The 17,260-nt window shown below is 39.3% G+C and overlaps 1 protein-coding gene across 1 annotated transcript in view; it reads left to right on the top strand.

Annotated features, from left to right (window-relative positions):
* Positions 1-5,733, top strand: part of LOC133985913 (mitogen-activated protein kinase kinase kinase kinase 4-like) — a gene marked incomplete in the record, with an annotated part of 64,843 nt that extends 59,110 nt beyond the window's left edge. The window contains 1 exon segment of the mRNA XM_062425655.1: positions 182-5,733. Coding sequence (XP_062281639.1) covers positions 182-265 — 84 coding nt within the window.
* Positions 5,734-17,260: the final 11,527 nt, after the last annotated feature.

Raw genomic sequence — 17,260 nt, 5'->3', positions numbered from 1 at the left:
TATACTGTTCTATATAAATGGTTACACTGTAAATGATCTTTTTCTTTTTTTAATTCATTCTTGACTTTAAAAAAAAAAGGTTCTCGACTCACTAACACCTTTATACACACACAGTCACAATGAGCTGGAACTACTGTGAACATTTAACACTGTTTCTAAATCTCTGTCTCTCTTGTCGTAGATCTTCTTTGCCTCTGTGCAGTCAGGAGGCAGCAGTCAGATTTACTTCATGACTCTCGGACAGAACTCGCTATTCAACTGGTAATGAGTGGACCTGCTACTCTCTGGGATCAACAGCTGATGCCTGCCATTATTTGGGGGTTTGCGAGGTGATGCCTTTTCATATTCGTGCTGACACATACTCAAACACATACCCCTGGATCGATTACCCAAGCCTCTCGTCTAGTGTGGCCAATACGTTTGTAAATGTAAACATGGACGGATTCACCGTGGGGTTGATCATAATTCCAGCTGTGCTTGAAACCATCGTTGACTACTGAAGCCTGGAGCTCCACCTTTTCAGCCACAGCGTCACAAACATCTGGAAATTCAGCTAAAAGGAGCTTTAGTTCACCTGTCGATGGAAAGTGTTAGAATCTGTAAGGTGAAAAGCACTTGACTGGTAGATTCTGGAAGATGTCTCATAACCATCACGTTACTGTTCAACATCTGGTCCTCAAGAGTCCGTCCTATACTTAAACCGGACCTGATTATCTACATCTGTCAGCACTGGAGACATTCAACTTGTTTGGATCAGTAATTCTTGTCTTTTTTTTTTTTTTTTAAGGAATCCCTCCTACACAACTACACAACCTTTCATCAGTTACTCAGCTTACTTTGTGTCGATCAGCTACTCACTCGTATTCGCTATAACAATGCCTGGCTCTCAGCTATGTTTTCGGTTGTTTATTACTGGATCACCTGCGCCCAAGTCATTACATCTGGATCATTACTCTCCCCACACAGACAAGGGGAGTAATCTCCGGTGCGTCTTCATAAAAGCATCTGTTTGAAAAGGAGCGAAAAAGCGGAAGAACAGAAGCGCTTCATCATCCTCGTTGACTCCACGGACATCATCTGGGCATTTCAGATACTGGTTTTTGTTGGAAATGTGGGCCAAACCTTCTTAATTTAACCCCCCTCATAATTTTCTTTAATCAGCTTCCAGATCCAAACGTCTTTGTTGTCTGTCTCCAATACCTCAGAAGTGTTTCTTTGTGTCAAGTTTTCCTCGTTACTGCTTTAATCAGAATTGAAGGACCCAATTCAAATGATTATATCACTGTACTGAATCCTTATGTTGTTAATTAACATAAAGTATTATTAGATATATGATTATATTATGCACTATCAAATGGTATGTTCTTGGAAGAAGTGTTTCCTTTCCTTCTTCAGGTTGACAGTGAGTCAGTTAAACATTTCGTAGATTTAATCAGTTATGTTTTACTGTAAATACACCGTCGCTGCAAATCTTATAATAAGACCAAAGGTCTGAATTGAATCTATTAAGACGTACAGCATTATCATGAAGATATAGTTCACTTATCTCTAGTTTATTTATTAGGTAATTCTATCCCTAATAAGAGTGGCAAGTCAACTTTTCTGTCTGTTTTGCCTGAAATCAGTTCAAATAAGTTGAGTTGGTTTTATGAAAACATTATTAATACAGTCAGTACCCCATCAGTCCTCTTAGACCCCAGTTTGAGCATTCACACCACCAGATCTAGATCATGTAATTTAGGTTGTATTACTCCATGACAAGGACCTTGATAACCTTGTACTTTACTGTAAGAGTTTCAGTTGTAATACACCGCAAGTAGAGATACAAAACTTCACATTAACTGGCTATGAATGCTTTTGTACAGCTAAGGATGTATATAATATTGTAAAATGCACTGTTTTCTAAAAAAAAAATTATAATTGACAAGCCATCTTTATGTATGTGTACAGAATTACAGGCTAATGAATGTGAAACGCCATCCCAAAACAGAGTTCATACATGTGATATCCATGTTCTTGGAAAATGTTACAGTCCTTGTTAAAAGGCTCAAGATCAAGTGATGTATCATGTTAATTCTGCTGTGTGATTGATTTTCCCCTTAACGTGTATAAGTCAATCTCTTTGCACAATGGCCACCTTGTACATATTTTATGTAATATATCCGACTTTGAGATGATTTTAAGCTTCAGAGTGGGAAACATTAAAAGCCATTCGGTAGTCAGTATTGAAGAGATTACTCCTAGACATTAGCTTTAGATCAGTATTTCTTACACTACCCAACATGGGACAGATACCTGTTTTTGATGGATATTCTTGGTGAAATGATGTTCTAAAAGAGATGTGATGCAATGTACTGGGCCCCCAAAAAAGTGAAAAGGCCCGGTTGTATAATACTTAGTCTGTTTTGTTGCTGGTATTTTGTGTAGTTGACACAATGAGCCACAAAGCAAGAAACCAAAGATCAAGGCTTTGAGATATTGGCTTTCTTGAGATACTTCGCAAATCACAACTGACAATTTGTCAATATTTTTGAGATTTTTCCATATTAAACTATCTAAATGCGCTAACCTTGCCGAGTTCAGTGTATATAATGATTCACTTTTTGATAGACAACAACAAATCCAACAAATCAGACACACTGAGGACCTGAAAAAGCTCTCTGGTCTGATGTGTGTTGCTAAATTGCCACAAATTATATGTAATTTACTGTCGCTAGCTGTCAGATATTTAATAGCCCACATGCTTTACACAAGTATTACTGTAGGTTTGGTGAAGAAGTATTTGTTTTTTACCTTCAAATGTGAATTTTCAATTTATTTTTAAGTCCCAGTTTTCTTTCATCTTTTTATGTTACATTATTCTCTATATTGTATTTACGCTTGAATTTTGTGGCTATCAAAAATTGCGCCAAATGTTTTGTATTCAGTGATACTTTATTTGGGTTTGTTTTTATTATGGACTTATAGAAATATTACAGCTGGTTCTGTGAGAATATTTTAAACTGGAAACAGATCTTTCTGACAACTGTCTTATTTCTAGGTTGTTACCAAATTAGCTTCAGCGGGTGAGACAGTATTTCTCGCTGACATACCGGACCAGTTAGCTAGTTAACATGGCTTCAGTGCATTGTAAACGAATGCTGATAGGCTAACAGACACAGCGTGTACGTTAGCTAGTACGGGCTAACATTTCAGAGCCAAGAGCTTCTTGCTAACATGTAGCTAAGCTTATAAAAAAGTTTAGCTAGCAGCACCACCTTTTCTCTTTTTACACAGATGACTTTGGACACAAAATAAGCCATATAGGATTCTTACTTAGATATATGTTTTGAGATATGATTTAAAATATATTAAATTGGCCAAAAATGTAAAATGAATTCAGTCAAAACATATTTTGGACCTTGGAAATATATTTTGTACCCATGAGCAGCTGATAGAAACTGCAGGTAAAAAGCTTTGGTCCAAATTGACATTTTTGCTTTTTTTAATTTGAACCCATTGCCTAAAGGTACTTCGACATATGTGTGGACAGGATATATCATATTTACACCCAGGCACTGTGTTAGCTTTGGTCAGGTTTGGTCTTCTGTTGAGCGGGTTTGGCTGGGATCCTGAGTAAGACCCCTAGGCCATTGTAGTCCAAATAGGACAAGAGACCAGACCAAAGCTAGTCCTGAGCTACCACAGTGGTTCCAGCTTCTGTTTAGCTCTACCACGCATTAGCAAGGATAGAGTACAGTAACAGTTCACCATCACTGACAGTATTTGCTGCACTCTATTCAACTCTCTAGTTAACACAAATACTTAATTCCTGTTAAATTAACAAATCAGTCCTGTAATTGATCAGCTTTTTTGAGATGGTCCATTTGATATAATCCTTGCTCCTTTTCCAGTTTTCACCTGATTGTATTACAAAGTCAGCATTTGTTCAACTTTTTATTTTCATGCAGTTATATCATAGTGACAAATGTTATCAGAAGAGTTTGAGTTTTGGATTTGGGCCATTTTATCAAATCGGTCTTAAGATTTTAGTTTATCAGATAAGATTGCTGTCCGAGTTTGAGCTCACAGATGATGTTTTTTCTATTGGAAATGAAAGTGTTTTCTCTTTAAATCATTATTCTAAATGTGCCCAATAACTTGTATATTTGACAACTCATCAGTGTTTTATCTGCATCGTTCTTCATGCTTCTTCAACAAACAGCACAACCATGAGCTCTGCTACAAAGTGACGAGCCCCTTTGTCACACCTAATGATGTGAGTTATATCTGGGTTCATCTTTTTTTGTCAGTTTTGAGACACAATGGGGATATTTTGCGGATTATTAGAAACAAACTGCTCTGTCTTCTCCTGTACTTCATCCTCTTGTGCTGAACATTTGACGGGAGCTGTTTCACTAACGAAAGAGAGAGAGAGATCAGCGCACTCCCGCCTACACCTTCCACCGCTTAAAACGATGATAGATTCTGTTTCAGGCTCACGGTGACTCACTCATCTCCAACTCTCCCACCAACCCTCTTTCTCTCACTTTGTCAACACGGCTCTCCTTGCCTTTCGTTTTTCCTCTGCTAAAGTCTCTCCTCCACCCATCTCAAGCACCTCTCACTGTTCTCCAGCTCTTTCTTCCCACGTCTTATTCTCTCTGTAGCTTTTTCTCTGTCTCGTCAAGTATCTCCCCATCCACCCCCAGCTCTGCTGAAGTACCCTTCAGCCAATTCAGGAAGCATTTTATATCTTCGAGTAGTCATCAGATTGGCTCGGTGGCTGTCAGGCGGGAGTGGGAAATTATTTTTTATTTTATTTTATTTAATCACTTAATTAGGTATGAGAGCGTGGGCGTGACATGCAAAGCAGCCCACACTGATACAGGAAATTACCACAGCATTAGCCATCTACTGTACATTGCATAAGGCATAATTATCCACTCAAGAGCCTTGAGAAAGAGACCACAGAACTGGTCCAATCCTGGTTTTTTGGTGATTGGTGAAGTTGGATGAAGGATGATGCAGAACCATGCTAATACAAAGCACTTCAAATGTGTTGCTGTCAAAAATATGAAGTGAAAGTGAGACTATGTAACTTTTTGTTGGGAGTTAATACTGAATGATAAAACATAGCATAACAGCAGCACAACTTAATCAAACTTTAAATAAGAATGTTTTATTTAGTTCCACTTGAAGTGTTACAACTGTTATTTTCCAGTATGAGCAGAAAGTCTGTGGATGAACTGTGGCGTTCTCAGGAGAGCGTGTGGGAGGGTGCGATGTCGACGGTGAACAGGTGTTTAATGTGCAAGTAAGGAAATGTGGAGGAGGTGGTTGGTTGGCTTGAGTCAGGTATTTGTTAATTAGAAGGATCTTGAATGTTGCTGTAAAACACAAATCCACAATTATTAAAATATATGGAAGAGATTCTGAGTAGGGAAAAGTAGGAAAACAGTGGGAAAGTTGTTTTTTTGAAAATGCGAAGGGAACCACGTCTCTTAACTGCCTTAATTAACGAATTGAGAATTTATTGATTATGATAATGATCATATGGAGGAGAAAGAGAAAGGATGTGAAGGAGAGGGACAGTCAATATGATTATGGATAACATTGAATGCATTTTCCTGCTTTATAGCTCAAACTGTAAAGCAGCAACAAGCCAATAATAGCTAGAATTGACTGCAGACGAGTGCTATTTATCAAAAAGTTGAGATTAAACCGAGACTGTCGGAGCTGATGACGTCGCCCAACTCTGAGAAAAAAGAATGAGGCTTTGAAGTTATTTGGATAGCTGTTTTTCTGAAAATGTAACTTTTGAACAGTAGTTGAGATTATAAAAGACCAAATATGATAAAGATATATGTATAAGAACATAAATATATATATTTCCCTTAAACATTTCATTTTTGTAATTTCTGAGAATTCTGGTTTTGTTTCTCTGTTTAATTTTTGCACTGGACCTACAGTATGTTTGATGTCTCCTGCTTTGAGATAAACACACTGACTTGTGTTTCCATGTAAAGAGGCAGAAGACAGTGAGACAACAATAAATATGTGGAATCAAGTGGTGTGGTTTGTTTTTGAGGCTACCTCTAAGGTCATATCGACTTTATAAAAACTTGACTCATCAGAAACCTTTAATCCAGTCAAATAAAACTCTGACATGTTTTTGTCTGTTGGACACATCTCATCTGTCATTGTGACAAAAGCTCCGACATTTGTCCTTGTCAGCACACCAGGTGCATTTACTAATCTGATTTTCTTATGATGACAACATGCACTGATGCCTTTGTCTTTTAAAATCAAATCATCTGTTCAAGACAGCTGACAATGTTTGGAGGCTGAGTTTACAAGGGTTTTGTTTTTTTCAAACAGCTGCCCACCAGTTGTTCTCATTGTGTTCCTGCCTTTGCCAATCACCTGACAGTCCACCAGAGTCGATACTGTACACCTGCCCAGTAGACTCCTCATCGTAGCATTAGTTCTGGCTCCACAAACAGAATACATTTACTGATCTGAAGCTGTGTTTTAAACCCTATCTATCCTCATCTATTCCACGTTTTTCACCTGTGAGTAGAATGACAATATTACTGTCATTTGAAGATAATTTTTTTACCACTGATATAATGATAATATAATAGCATAATAATGCAAGGGAGGTGGGGTGTGGGATTGGAGAGTGGGCGTTATGCTTCTGTAAAAACACAGACTGTCATTATGGGCCAGGACAGAGTTATTTACCTTTAATTCTTCAGCAGTCTCCACTCAGGACGTGCACAGTGAGGAATGGAGGACACTACTTGCTTAGCCAATGTGACATGAATAGCCTCTTAGCTGATAATGTGAAGTGTGGTGATATTGAGGTCAAAAAATGATCAAGTTAATGTCCATGTATCATATGATAAATTGTGTATAGACATGATGATGTTGATAATTACGTTACATAAGTTGATAATGTAATTATTGTGACAGGCCTATGAATCTATGGAACCCCCGAAGTCTTCAATCATGATTAAATAAAAAATAAATTATGAATCATAATACAGCAGTAATAAACTGTAAAATGAACCAACATTTTGTGAAATAATTGAAAAAAATAATTGAATCTCAACACATTATTATCACTGTTATTCAAAGTGTAAGCCAAATTTCATAACAGCATTTTTCCCAAGAACACTTTTTTCATGTCAGGCTTGATTTCACAGTGTCACATTTTATAATGACTCAAACTCTCAGAGAGAAAGCAAATAATTGTGACCCCCATAATGTTGACCTGTTCCTTTAAATATAAACTTGCATACAGCAATTTGAGAAAAAGTCGAAGACAAGTGAACCGAGCTGAAGCAACGATCAGTCAGGTGTCTGGGGGTGTGTCTCTGTCACAGGACACATTTGTGGACAACTTTTGGATTTCACACTTCCTCACAGCTTGTCCAGCTGGGGATCATTTAATTTCCGGGTGTTAGGTTGAAATTAGAGTTAGGCATCTGTTACATTCACACTGAAAAAACAAATGTCTGCTTAAATCCTTAATCACGTTAGCTAAACACTACATCCTCGTTATCCATGTGTGAAGTAAGTGAATCTCTGTTTTTAAGCTTGTGTTTAAAGTAACATGAACATCTGTGTGTCTGTCTGTCTCATTTCCAAGGGTGTCGTATATCCACTGAAGACTCACTGGCACCAGGCACAGGTTTCCTGGCCCCTGCCTCACACTCTTGGATGAGGTTAGGTCATCAGCTGCACAGCCGTGGCCACCTTCTCGTCATCTGAAATGAGCTGAGCAGATAGTTCTTTTACGATCCTCTAAAGATCATCGATTTGCAAAGTGCATCAGCTGATCTCTCTCCCACCTCTGGGTGCACAGAAACAGGTGAGGCAAAGCTCAATCGTCGCAGATTTGAGGTCTACTCACCTTTGACTTAGAACTCTTGGATGATGACTCCTTTCACTATACCCCGCTCTAAATTTGCCCCTTCGGGACCCCCTCTGACCGAGCCCCCCTTCTTCTACTTCTCTTGCCCTCCACTCACCCCCCTCACCAGCCTCATATTCCCTCCTAACCCCATTCCACCACCACAACCCCTTCACCCCCCCCTCTCAACACACACACACACACACACACACACACACACACCCCTGCCTGTGTGTTTGTGTGTAAATGTGTGTGTCAGCTCGGGAGCAGGGAGCGTCCGGCCACCGAGCCATGACTGGCAGCCACACAGGCACATAGCAGTAGCAGCATTTAGCATTTGGATCATTCACACTTCCTGTTGGATCAATACTTCTCTTTGTTGTTGTTTTCTTTTTTTATCCTGCTGGGAAAAAAGCAGACAGGTAAGGAGGGGAACACTTTGGTTAAAGTTTCTTATAGGCGGGGGGGGGGGGAAGCTGCATGTTGAAGCTGCGGCCTCGGCCTGTTTCACATGTGTGTACATATGTATATGTGTGTGTGTGTGTGTGTGTGTGTGTGTGTGTGTGTGTGTGTGTGTGTGTGTGTGTGTGTGTGTGTGTGTGTGTGTGTGTGTGTGTGTGTGTGTGTGTGTGTGTGTCTGTGACTGGATCAACACTTAAAATCTCAACATCATTGTAAAACATCTTCGCTCTGTTGAGTTCTCACCATCGGCGACTTTTCAGTGGGAACTCAACAGGAAGGAACTTTTCAGGGTTTACATAGATTTGTGGTACGGCGCCTTGCTGTGATTGGCAGATGAGAACCCAAAAGTGAAGTAATCAGGTAATCAAATGCTGTAATTCACTTGGTCAAGAGCCATAATGGTTATTGACACTGCAGGCAGTGTTGGATCAAATGTAGTGAATGAGTTTGCAGTGTCAGAAAGAAGAGGACAGCTGGAAGGCTCAGTCTCAAGCTAAATTTATATGCTGTATCTATCTATCTATCTATCTATCTATCTATCTATCTATCTATCTATCTATCTAACTATCTATCTATCTATCTATCTATCTATCTATCTGTCTATCTGTCTATCTGTCTATATGCCTATGTATATGTCTATCTATCTTGATGTATCTCTAAAACCTAGTTCTTTCTGTCTATTCCTCCATATGTTTTAAATGTATAAGTATGTGATGTAACTGTATAAGTGTGTCATCCAGGATGCAAACTGTCCACCATCAGACCTCCAAACTGTTTCACTGGAGGAAAAATCTGTTACATCCGTTTGGGGGTTTAAAGGGTGGAGGAGGAGGAGAAAAAAAAAGTGTGTCAGTTATATAGCCTGTAGGGTGAGGCAACACAAGACATACCAGCCAAAATGGAGTGGGTGGCAGAGTTTGGGAGAGGGCAGGGGGGGGTTGGAGTTCACAGTGTAAGCCCGACATGCCTGCATGACGCTGTGTTCAGTCGCTGAGACGCGGTTGGCAGGCAGAAGGATCAGGTGACCCAGGACTAGGCTAAATCAGTCCCCCGAAGCCGACGAATTGAGGAGTTAGGAGAATCAGAGGTGGAGGTTTAAGAGGTCGTCAGAGTGATTGGAGTGAGAAAATACAAAAAAGACTTTAATACAGCAACTAGAGGAATTCCTCTTTTTCTACGGATGCTCTGTTTACATCTTTCCGTCCCTCTAGAGTCACTTTTAGAACCAAACACAGAAATGTAAAGCTGTACAAGGCAACAGTTATGTAAAGATACAGAAATCTGAATGACATTAGAGAGGAGTGTTTCCTCCTCAGTAATTGAGATGATTTGTGTAGACGGATGAATTTCTGTGTTGCTATGGACAGAAAATTCAGCAGCAAGTCGACCACTTGAAACTGTCCACAAGTAAATGTCTTCTTTTCCACAGAAGTATGAAGTTTAGCATTTAGGTCACTCATTGGTTGTAGACGTATTTCTAAAAGTCGAGCAGTTCTCTCTCGCTGCCTCTTGGGAGCACCAGAGAGCAAAGCTGTAATTATAGTGCAATTTAACGTGCTTATGTAGTACTCGCCATTAAACATTGCATAGATTCTGACTGTGTAAAACATCATGGTAAGACTTTATTTAACGGGCCAATCATTTCCAAGTAAATTCCTTAACTGAATCATGTGATTTGGGATTCATTACAGAGGAAAATTGTTGAACTGATAAACTTGCAACTGTGCTGACTTAAATCCAGAACATGCATTTTTAGTCAAATCGATATTTTTTCCCTTCTTGCACTCATGCCAACTGTATTGTTGTGGGCGTGCTTTCCATAGTGTATCTGTTCGGCTTCACAGTAATGTAAATGCATGCATGGAGGATATGCTGACTATACAGAAAAACACAGTTTCACATTGTGCACGTGTGAGAATTGTTCTCGTGTTTTTCACTGTTGTTCAGGCCACTGGGCGCGAGCCAAACTTCTGATTTTAGCTGATTTTATTGGCTCGTGGATGTTGATGCCTCCTGTCAATTAAACAGGAACACATAGGCTTATGTAATGATTGCTTACCCGTAGATTTCAACACACTGCAAATCTAGAATGTGCTGCTGCCCGGAGCTAAATCTGTCCACGATTGAGAGCTGCTGGGGGTTGGAGGCTTGGTGGTGGTGGTGGTGTGTGCAGGGCTGGGATTACACAGTGGGTGGTTCCTTTATATTTAACGAGGTGGACTGTGGGTAGGTGTTGGTTTCCTCACCATGCAGGATGCATGTTAGAATTTGTCCCTTAAATTCAGGCACATATCGTATTTCTATTCTAAGTTAATGTTCAAGAATGATGCAGCAACCCGCGTGCTTTACATATGTTGTGTTGCATTGTGTATGTATGCTTCAAACTGTAGATATATAAATTATACATGTCAAAATAATGCAAGTAGAGCTTAAAATGGATAATTCTGCAGTTTTCTTTCTGCTAGTCTCTGATCACTTTCCTGCATATTATAGAAAGCTGCAGATGATAAAGTTCCTCAACCATGACTCATTTTGAACATGTTCTGGTGAGAACAGGTGGACTGCCGCCCTGCCTTTGAAAACACAGCGACGGAGTTAGCGAAAGCCCAGTCATCCTCGTTCTTTGCTGTGGAGCTGAACAGGTGGGATGAACGTCGTCCCAGGAGGACAAGCAGTGTTAAAAATACCAGCCAATATTCCTCATTGACACATAAACTCTGGAGATGTGTGCAACAGGTCAAAATACTTCACTACATTAGCAGAACATCTGTGCGCCGCGTGTTATGTTGTGTATTTGGCCGAGGCTCAGTTTGATAAGTGATGTGTTTGCTGTTGTTTCAAGGCTGTTGTAAAACTGTGAGAGTGTAATGTGATATTTTCCAAAAGATCACCTAAAAACCTGGATCAATTCTTTTGTTGCTTTAATGAAATGTGTACCACACAAACAAAAACATCATAGAGATCCTTCTAATTCAAAACCAGGTCTTAAATGAGTCCTGCTATATATAGATCTTATTGTAGTGAAGCAGCAAACCACACAGGCAAAGTATAAACTGTGCAATCTGTTGTGTTTGGAGCTATTTATAAGTAGAAATCTGGAAGACAGTATGTGTTTCTTAAATTATTAGGATACAAAAGCAGCCTGCAGCTTCACACATGACTCAAGGTCACTAATGTGGTTTAGTGGGTCAGTCAGAGACTATAATACACTCACTTTGGTCCCCACTGAAGGAAACTTGCATTAATGCTGATATAATACTGGCCAGCCTTTTGTTAAATGTCAGATCTGGTTCAGTCATTTTCTGTTTTATTTATCTCTGATTTGATCAACACAACATTTGTTAAAAAATAAGACCACTTTAGTCTTAAAGTTCAAATTATTCCACACATGCATGACACCATATAATAGTATATAATAGTGTGAGGACGTTGCAGTGTACAGTATGAGCAGTGAGCCCTACAGTCAATTGTTACATACTTGTTGTTACAGTATGGTAATGCCAGAATCCAGTGTGTTTAACAGCAATCACACTCAATTAATGATGTCAGTCCAACCAGTACATACATATTATAAGAGACGGTCAGACCTTGAAATCTTAGAAAATCCCAGATACAGTAAATACAGCATTAAGACATCTTTATTTTCTGTTCAGTAGCTGCTGCCGATTTTATGCAATCAAAAGCAACAGAACTGCTTTTAAAGCTGCTAAAGCAGCAACTACAAAGACTTTAAATATCAAATACAGTTATAATGTGTTCTATGATTCTGGAGAGATCTTTCAAACATTATTTAAAAAATCCAGCAAATAAACAAAACCTGAAGATGTCATCAGTTTTATCCTGACTTGCATCAATGGCTGCATCAAAAACTGGGGTTCAAAAGATAATAATAATGATAATAAAAGTAATAATGATAATAATAATAATAAGAAGAAGAAGAATCATTATTCACATACTATCGTATCATATTGTATCATTTCTTATCATTTCGTATCGTATCGTATAGTACATCATAGCATCATATCGTTCAGTATTGTACTGTACTGCACCGTACTGTATCGTATATTGTATTGTTTTGTATAGTATAGTATAGCATACTATCCTATTGTATCATGCCATATCGTACCGTACCATACTGTATGGTATAATATCGTATCATTTTCCATCGTATCATATCGTATCATATTGTATCATATCGTATCATATCGTATCATATTGTATCATATCGTATCATATCATATTTCTATGCTCTTTCTAAAATAAGTGGTTCACAGACATAAAAACAGAAAATACACTGCAATCACTTCATAGAAGTCCAGTACAATCAAAAAATAAAAAGACAATGAATAAAAATCAAAAAAATAGATAAATACATTTAAAACATTGACAGTTGTGGAATCTGTATGGCAGATGAGGGTGTTAGCAGACAGGAGGGTTCTAATGAAGGACATAATGAAGTTGCATCATGGGAATTGTAGGATTTTTGGAGCTGACTCATACTATGAAGTAAATGTATGAGGACATCTCATCTTCTGTTGCTTCAATTCTGACCATTCTTTTTTTAATATATCTCTTGTAGCGTACTAAACGTTATGAAAGTACAATACTAAATTATGCAGTGCCCCTTTAATACAAACAGTCAGTGCACCATAATATGATACTGTGAAAGTATTGTGGTCATCTTTGGACTTTGCAGCCTCTTCTCTCACGTCTCCATCCATCTATTGCAACAGCTTAGTAGTGCTGCAAACTGTCACTTTTAATCTTTTGGTTATGTAAGATAGAGACAATTGATACGAGGGGTTCAGCAGCAGCTGTTGTTGTAGCAACAACAGGGTCCCACCAACATACAGACACACACAAACACACCTGTTAGCAGTGATTATCTGACGGGAAAACTGGATGTACACATGGATATTGTACATGTTGCAGCTGTTTTTTGCCTAAGCTGTGATCCTGTGATTTAGACAGTGTTTAGACTGTTGTGATCCACTTATAGTCCTTTAAAAAACAGGCAGACAGACACAGAGTTGGACAGAGAGAGAGAGAGAGAGAGAGAGAGAGAGAGAGAGAGAGAGAGAGAGAGAGAGAGAGAGAGAGAGAGAGAGAGAGAGAGAGAGAGAGAGAGAGAGAGAGAGAGAGAGAGAGAGAGAGAGAGAGAAACTCAAAGGAAAGGAGGTTAAAGGTAGAAGAGACATAGAAATCTGCAGTGAAAAGGAGATTTATCTCAGGTCAGAGAGTCTTTGCTGTGCTCAGGAGGCAGCAGAGTTTAATTTAGCCTGGAAACCTGAACCTCAGCCTCCTCTGTCAGCTCCTTCTCTGGGACCAGAGCAGAGACACCCAGTGCAGCAGGCTGAGATTTTTGTGGGAGTCTTTTGGGGTGTGGAACGATGAAAGACGACATATACCTTCAATTAGCTGTGACACCATGATGGAGACACTTAGTAACCTGACCCAAAGGAAGTGAGGCCTTTGTTGGTTTGATTGGGGCTAAATTGGAGAAAGAGGAAGTGGGCATTTAGGGTTTGACTTAAGAGAAAGTATCATGGTTCAGTTTGGCCTGCATGTTTGAGCTGAGGATTACAGGCTGTGTGAATCATCATGTACCCTGCAGACACTGACCAGACAATAAATCCAGATTTGAATGCTTCATACCTGTTCTTACGCACATCTGTATTCATTTGTATGTGTTTACTACATGTCACAACATCTTTTGTGAAGCGGACTGGAATGATTGTTGCAAGAATTGAAAGAAAAACTGTTTTAGGAAGGATTTTTTGATTTCGAGAAAATAAGAAGTTTTCATTACCTTAGAATGAACTCTTTAGGTCTACATAGGGAGTGGGTCCTCTTCCTCAGAGGCCACCATGTTGCACTGCTATGTTTCTACAGTAGCATGAAAGAGTAGAAGCAGAAGGGAAAAGCCAAACGCTGGCTCTAGAGAGGACCATGTTTTTTGCAGCCATCGTAGGTTCTCCTACATGATCGGATGGGGAGTTGGAGTTTATACAATTGGTTGCAATCTGCAACCTCATCACTATTGTCCGCTAAATCCTGCACACTGCGCCTTTAAAGTAAACCTGCAACAGCAAGGATGTGGTGCGATTTAATACATAAAGCATGCTTTGGCTTCCTTTTTATGGATTCTTGTTCCCTTCACTCCAGTTAACACCTGGTTTATTTGCAGACCTCACAACTGTGGTGAATTATAAAGTCTGGATCACTGCAGAAATATCAACTTAGTGTTTGTTTGTTTTCCTCTCTTCTTTTATTGTTTAAAAAAATGTGGGTAAATGTGTTACATGCATGTGGCTTATGAAAGAATTACATGAAATAAACCATGTGGTGTTCCCATTTAACCAGCAAAAAATGAATGTTTTTGCTCAAACAGGGATTTCCCAGCAACAGAAAACTCAGACTGTCAGAATATGAGTATTCGGCTCAGCTTTGTAAGGTTTAAGAATGAATAGACTGTGGTGACAGCAGGATCTCTGGGTTTACCACAGCTGCTCATGTATGTGGTCATTATATTTAGTGCTGCGCCCATTTTAATGACGGACAAGTACAGCATAGTCTGCTATAATTTTGCAGGCTTCAGAGTTGGGATTTGTTGGATTTGGGCCATTTGGTAAACCAAGTTCCCACTGGAAACTATGAACGAGCAAAACTGTGGCTGCATGCTGCTGAATATACAGTATATTAAACCAAATGTAGTACAGTATATGTGCTACAGTTCTCCAGCAACAACCGCTGATTCATGTTAATGACTGCTACTGGCTAAACAAAGTTTGCTGAAAACATGTGCTTCTAACATGCTCCATACAGTTTTGTGCTAACAGTGGATCTCATGCCAGTAGTATCACCAGATGTTGTATCTGAGTTAGGATAGTTTAGTCTATGGTATTATATTTGTGTCTAAATTCTGAGTGCCATCTGAGCAGATATCATTATTATTTCTTTCGTTGATCATTTCTCTATAATAAGTATAATTTATGCACTTGTAAGAAAAAAAGTGCATTAATATGTTTCCATAGAGATACACACTGTAATACTCTAAGTAACCTGAAAGATCCGATACAACAGTCCACCAATAAATGAGACCTTTGAGAAAGCAGTGAAACTTTATGAAACTCTTGTTTACTGTACTTCTTGCTGATGGTGTGTCAGAGAGATGCTGATGCTACTTTTTTTGAGGCTGTGATGTTTTGATAGTGCTGTGCTGGATTGTCTTCTTTTAAACTTGAAGACGCACCACAGATTTCTTCCCAGAATGTTTGCAGATCATTTCAGGATGGACTCACCTAACCTCATAATCAGGATTCAACATCTGTAATGTCAGCAGCTGGACTTTTTTAAAATAACTATACAGGCCTGGCCAGTATCAAAGTACAGTCAGGGTGAGATTAGTGATATATTTTACTGCTGCCAGTTTAAAACCTTGTAAATCCAATTTTGGCCGTCTCTCTGTTTTAACTTCTACTGACAATGACATGTCATTTGACCCTCAATAGACTGAGAAACTCAACAATGGATCGTCTTTAGCATTTCAGTCACAGCTTCTGAAAGATTTAAAGTTGTGTTATGAGCATTTTTCAGTCTCTCCATGTTTGTTTCTGTTGCTCAAGAGCTTTATGTATCCAGGTAGAGATATTGCTGGCCATGCATGCTTTGACAGGCCTACTTATTCATGCAGTTAAACGTACAACTTTCGCTTGATGTCAGCAAATACAAGCGGGATTCTAATGTCATAAAACCTCTGTCTGACACTCTTCTGTCTTTGCAGATCATAAAACAACTTGTGTCGCTGCCTCCTGGGACGCCTGAAACATGGCAGAGTAAGTTTAAACCTACACACACATAAAACACACTGGAATACAAAGTTCTGTGACAAGTATTCAGAACTACAGTGTATAATTTTGTATGATAATGAAAATCACACACTTGAACTTAAAGCTGAGTCCTCGAACCACGTTTTAAACACCACTGTGTGTATGTGTGACCCCGTAGTGTCCAGAGGGTGCAGAAGAAGACCAGCACTATGTCTCTGACCATCTCCTCCTCCTCCTCCTCCTCTCGGGAGCTCTCCTCCTGCTCAACCAGCTCCTCAGCCTCCTCGGCCATCCTCGCTCAGAGGCACTCCAGCCTGGTGCAGCCGCTGTCTGTCAGCCCTCAAAGGGTGATCACATCTAATCTTGTTATCCTTCTAATGATGTAGAGGCATTAAAACCCTCATGCATATGTTTTCATCTGCATGTAAAAACATCTGGTTGTATAGACATGAACAAATGAATAAAATAATTGCTACACATACAATATTAAATGTATGATTTTCCTTTTCAGACCCAGAGTCCCCTCTACAATCAACAGTATTCAGGGAATGGAGTGGCCCCTACATTTGTTAAGGTAAAACCTTTTTCAATAAAGATTATATTACTGTAATCCATTCTGATTTTGATCTGTATGTTCCTTTCTCTTCTTTCCATCTTCCCTTCTTTGCATCTGTCATCGTCACATCTTCCAGTGTCTCCATGATGTGTCCACAGTGAAGGGCCAGCTGGTGGTCCTGGAGTGCAGAATGAGGGGCACTCCTCCCCTGCAGGTCATCTGGTACAGAGAGGACGAACAAATACTGGACTCCGATGACTTTAGGATACTACGCAAGAGTGAGTGTGCGGCAGCGTGGACTGGAGTCACAAACTTAAATTCAGTCTTCTAATTTGACTTTGCAATTGATTAGGCAATAACTTTATTGCTTAAGATACCTTCCTGAAGCTCACAGCAGAAGAATCTAACCCTGTAAAATAATGTCATGTACAGGTTCCATAGACTTTTTCATCAAAGAACTTCAAAATCTATCTCTATTAGTGTTTTCTCCACATCTGGCAACATTACTGTAGG

Source organism: Scomber scombrus, chromosome 9 (assembly GCF_963691925.1).
Source record: "Scomber scombrus chromosome 9, fScoSco1.1, whole genome shotgun sequence".
Taxonomy (NCBI): Eukaryota; Metazoa; Chordata; class Actinopteri; order Scombriformes; family Scombridae; genus Scomber; species Scomber scombrus.
The sequence above is the reverse complement of the archived record's forward strand: the minus strand, read 5'-3'. Positions and strand labels throughout refer to the sequence as shown.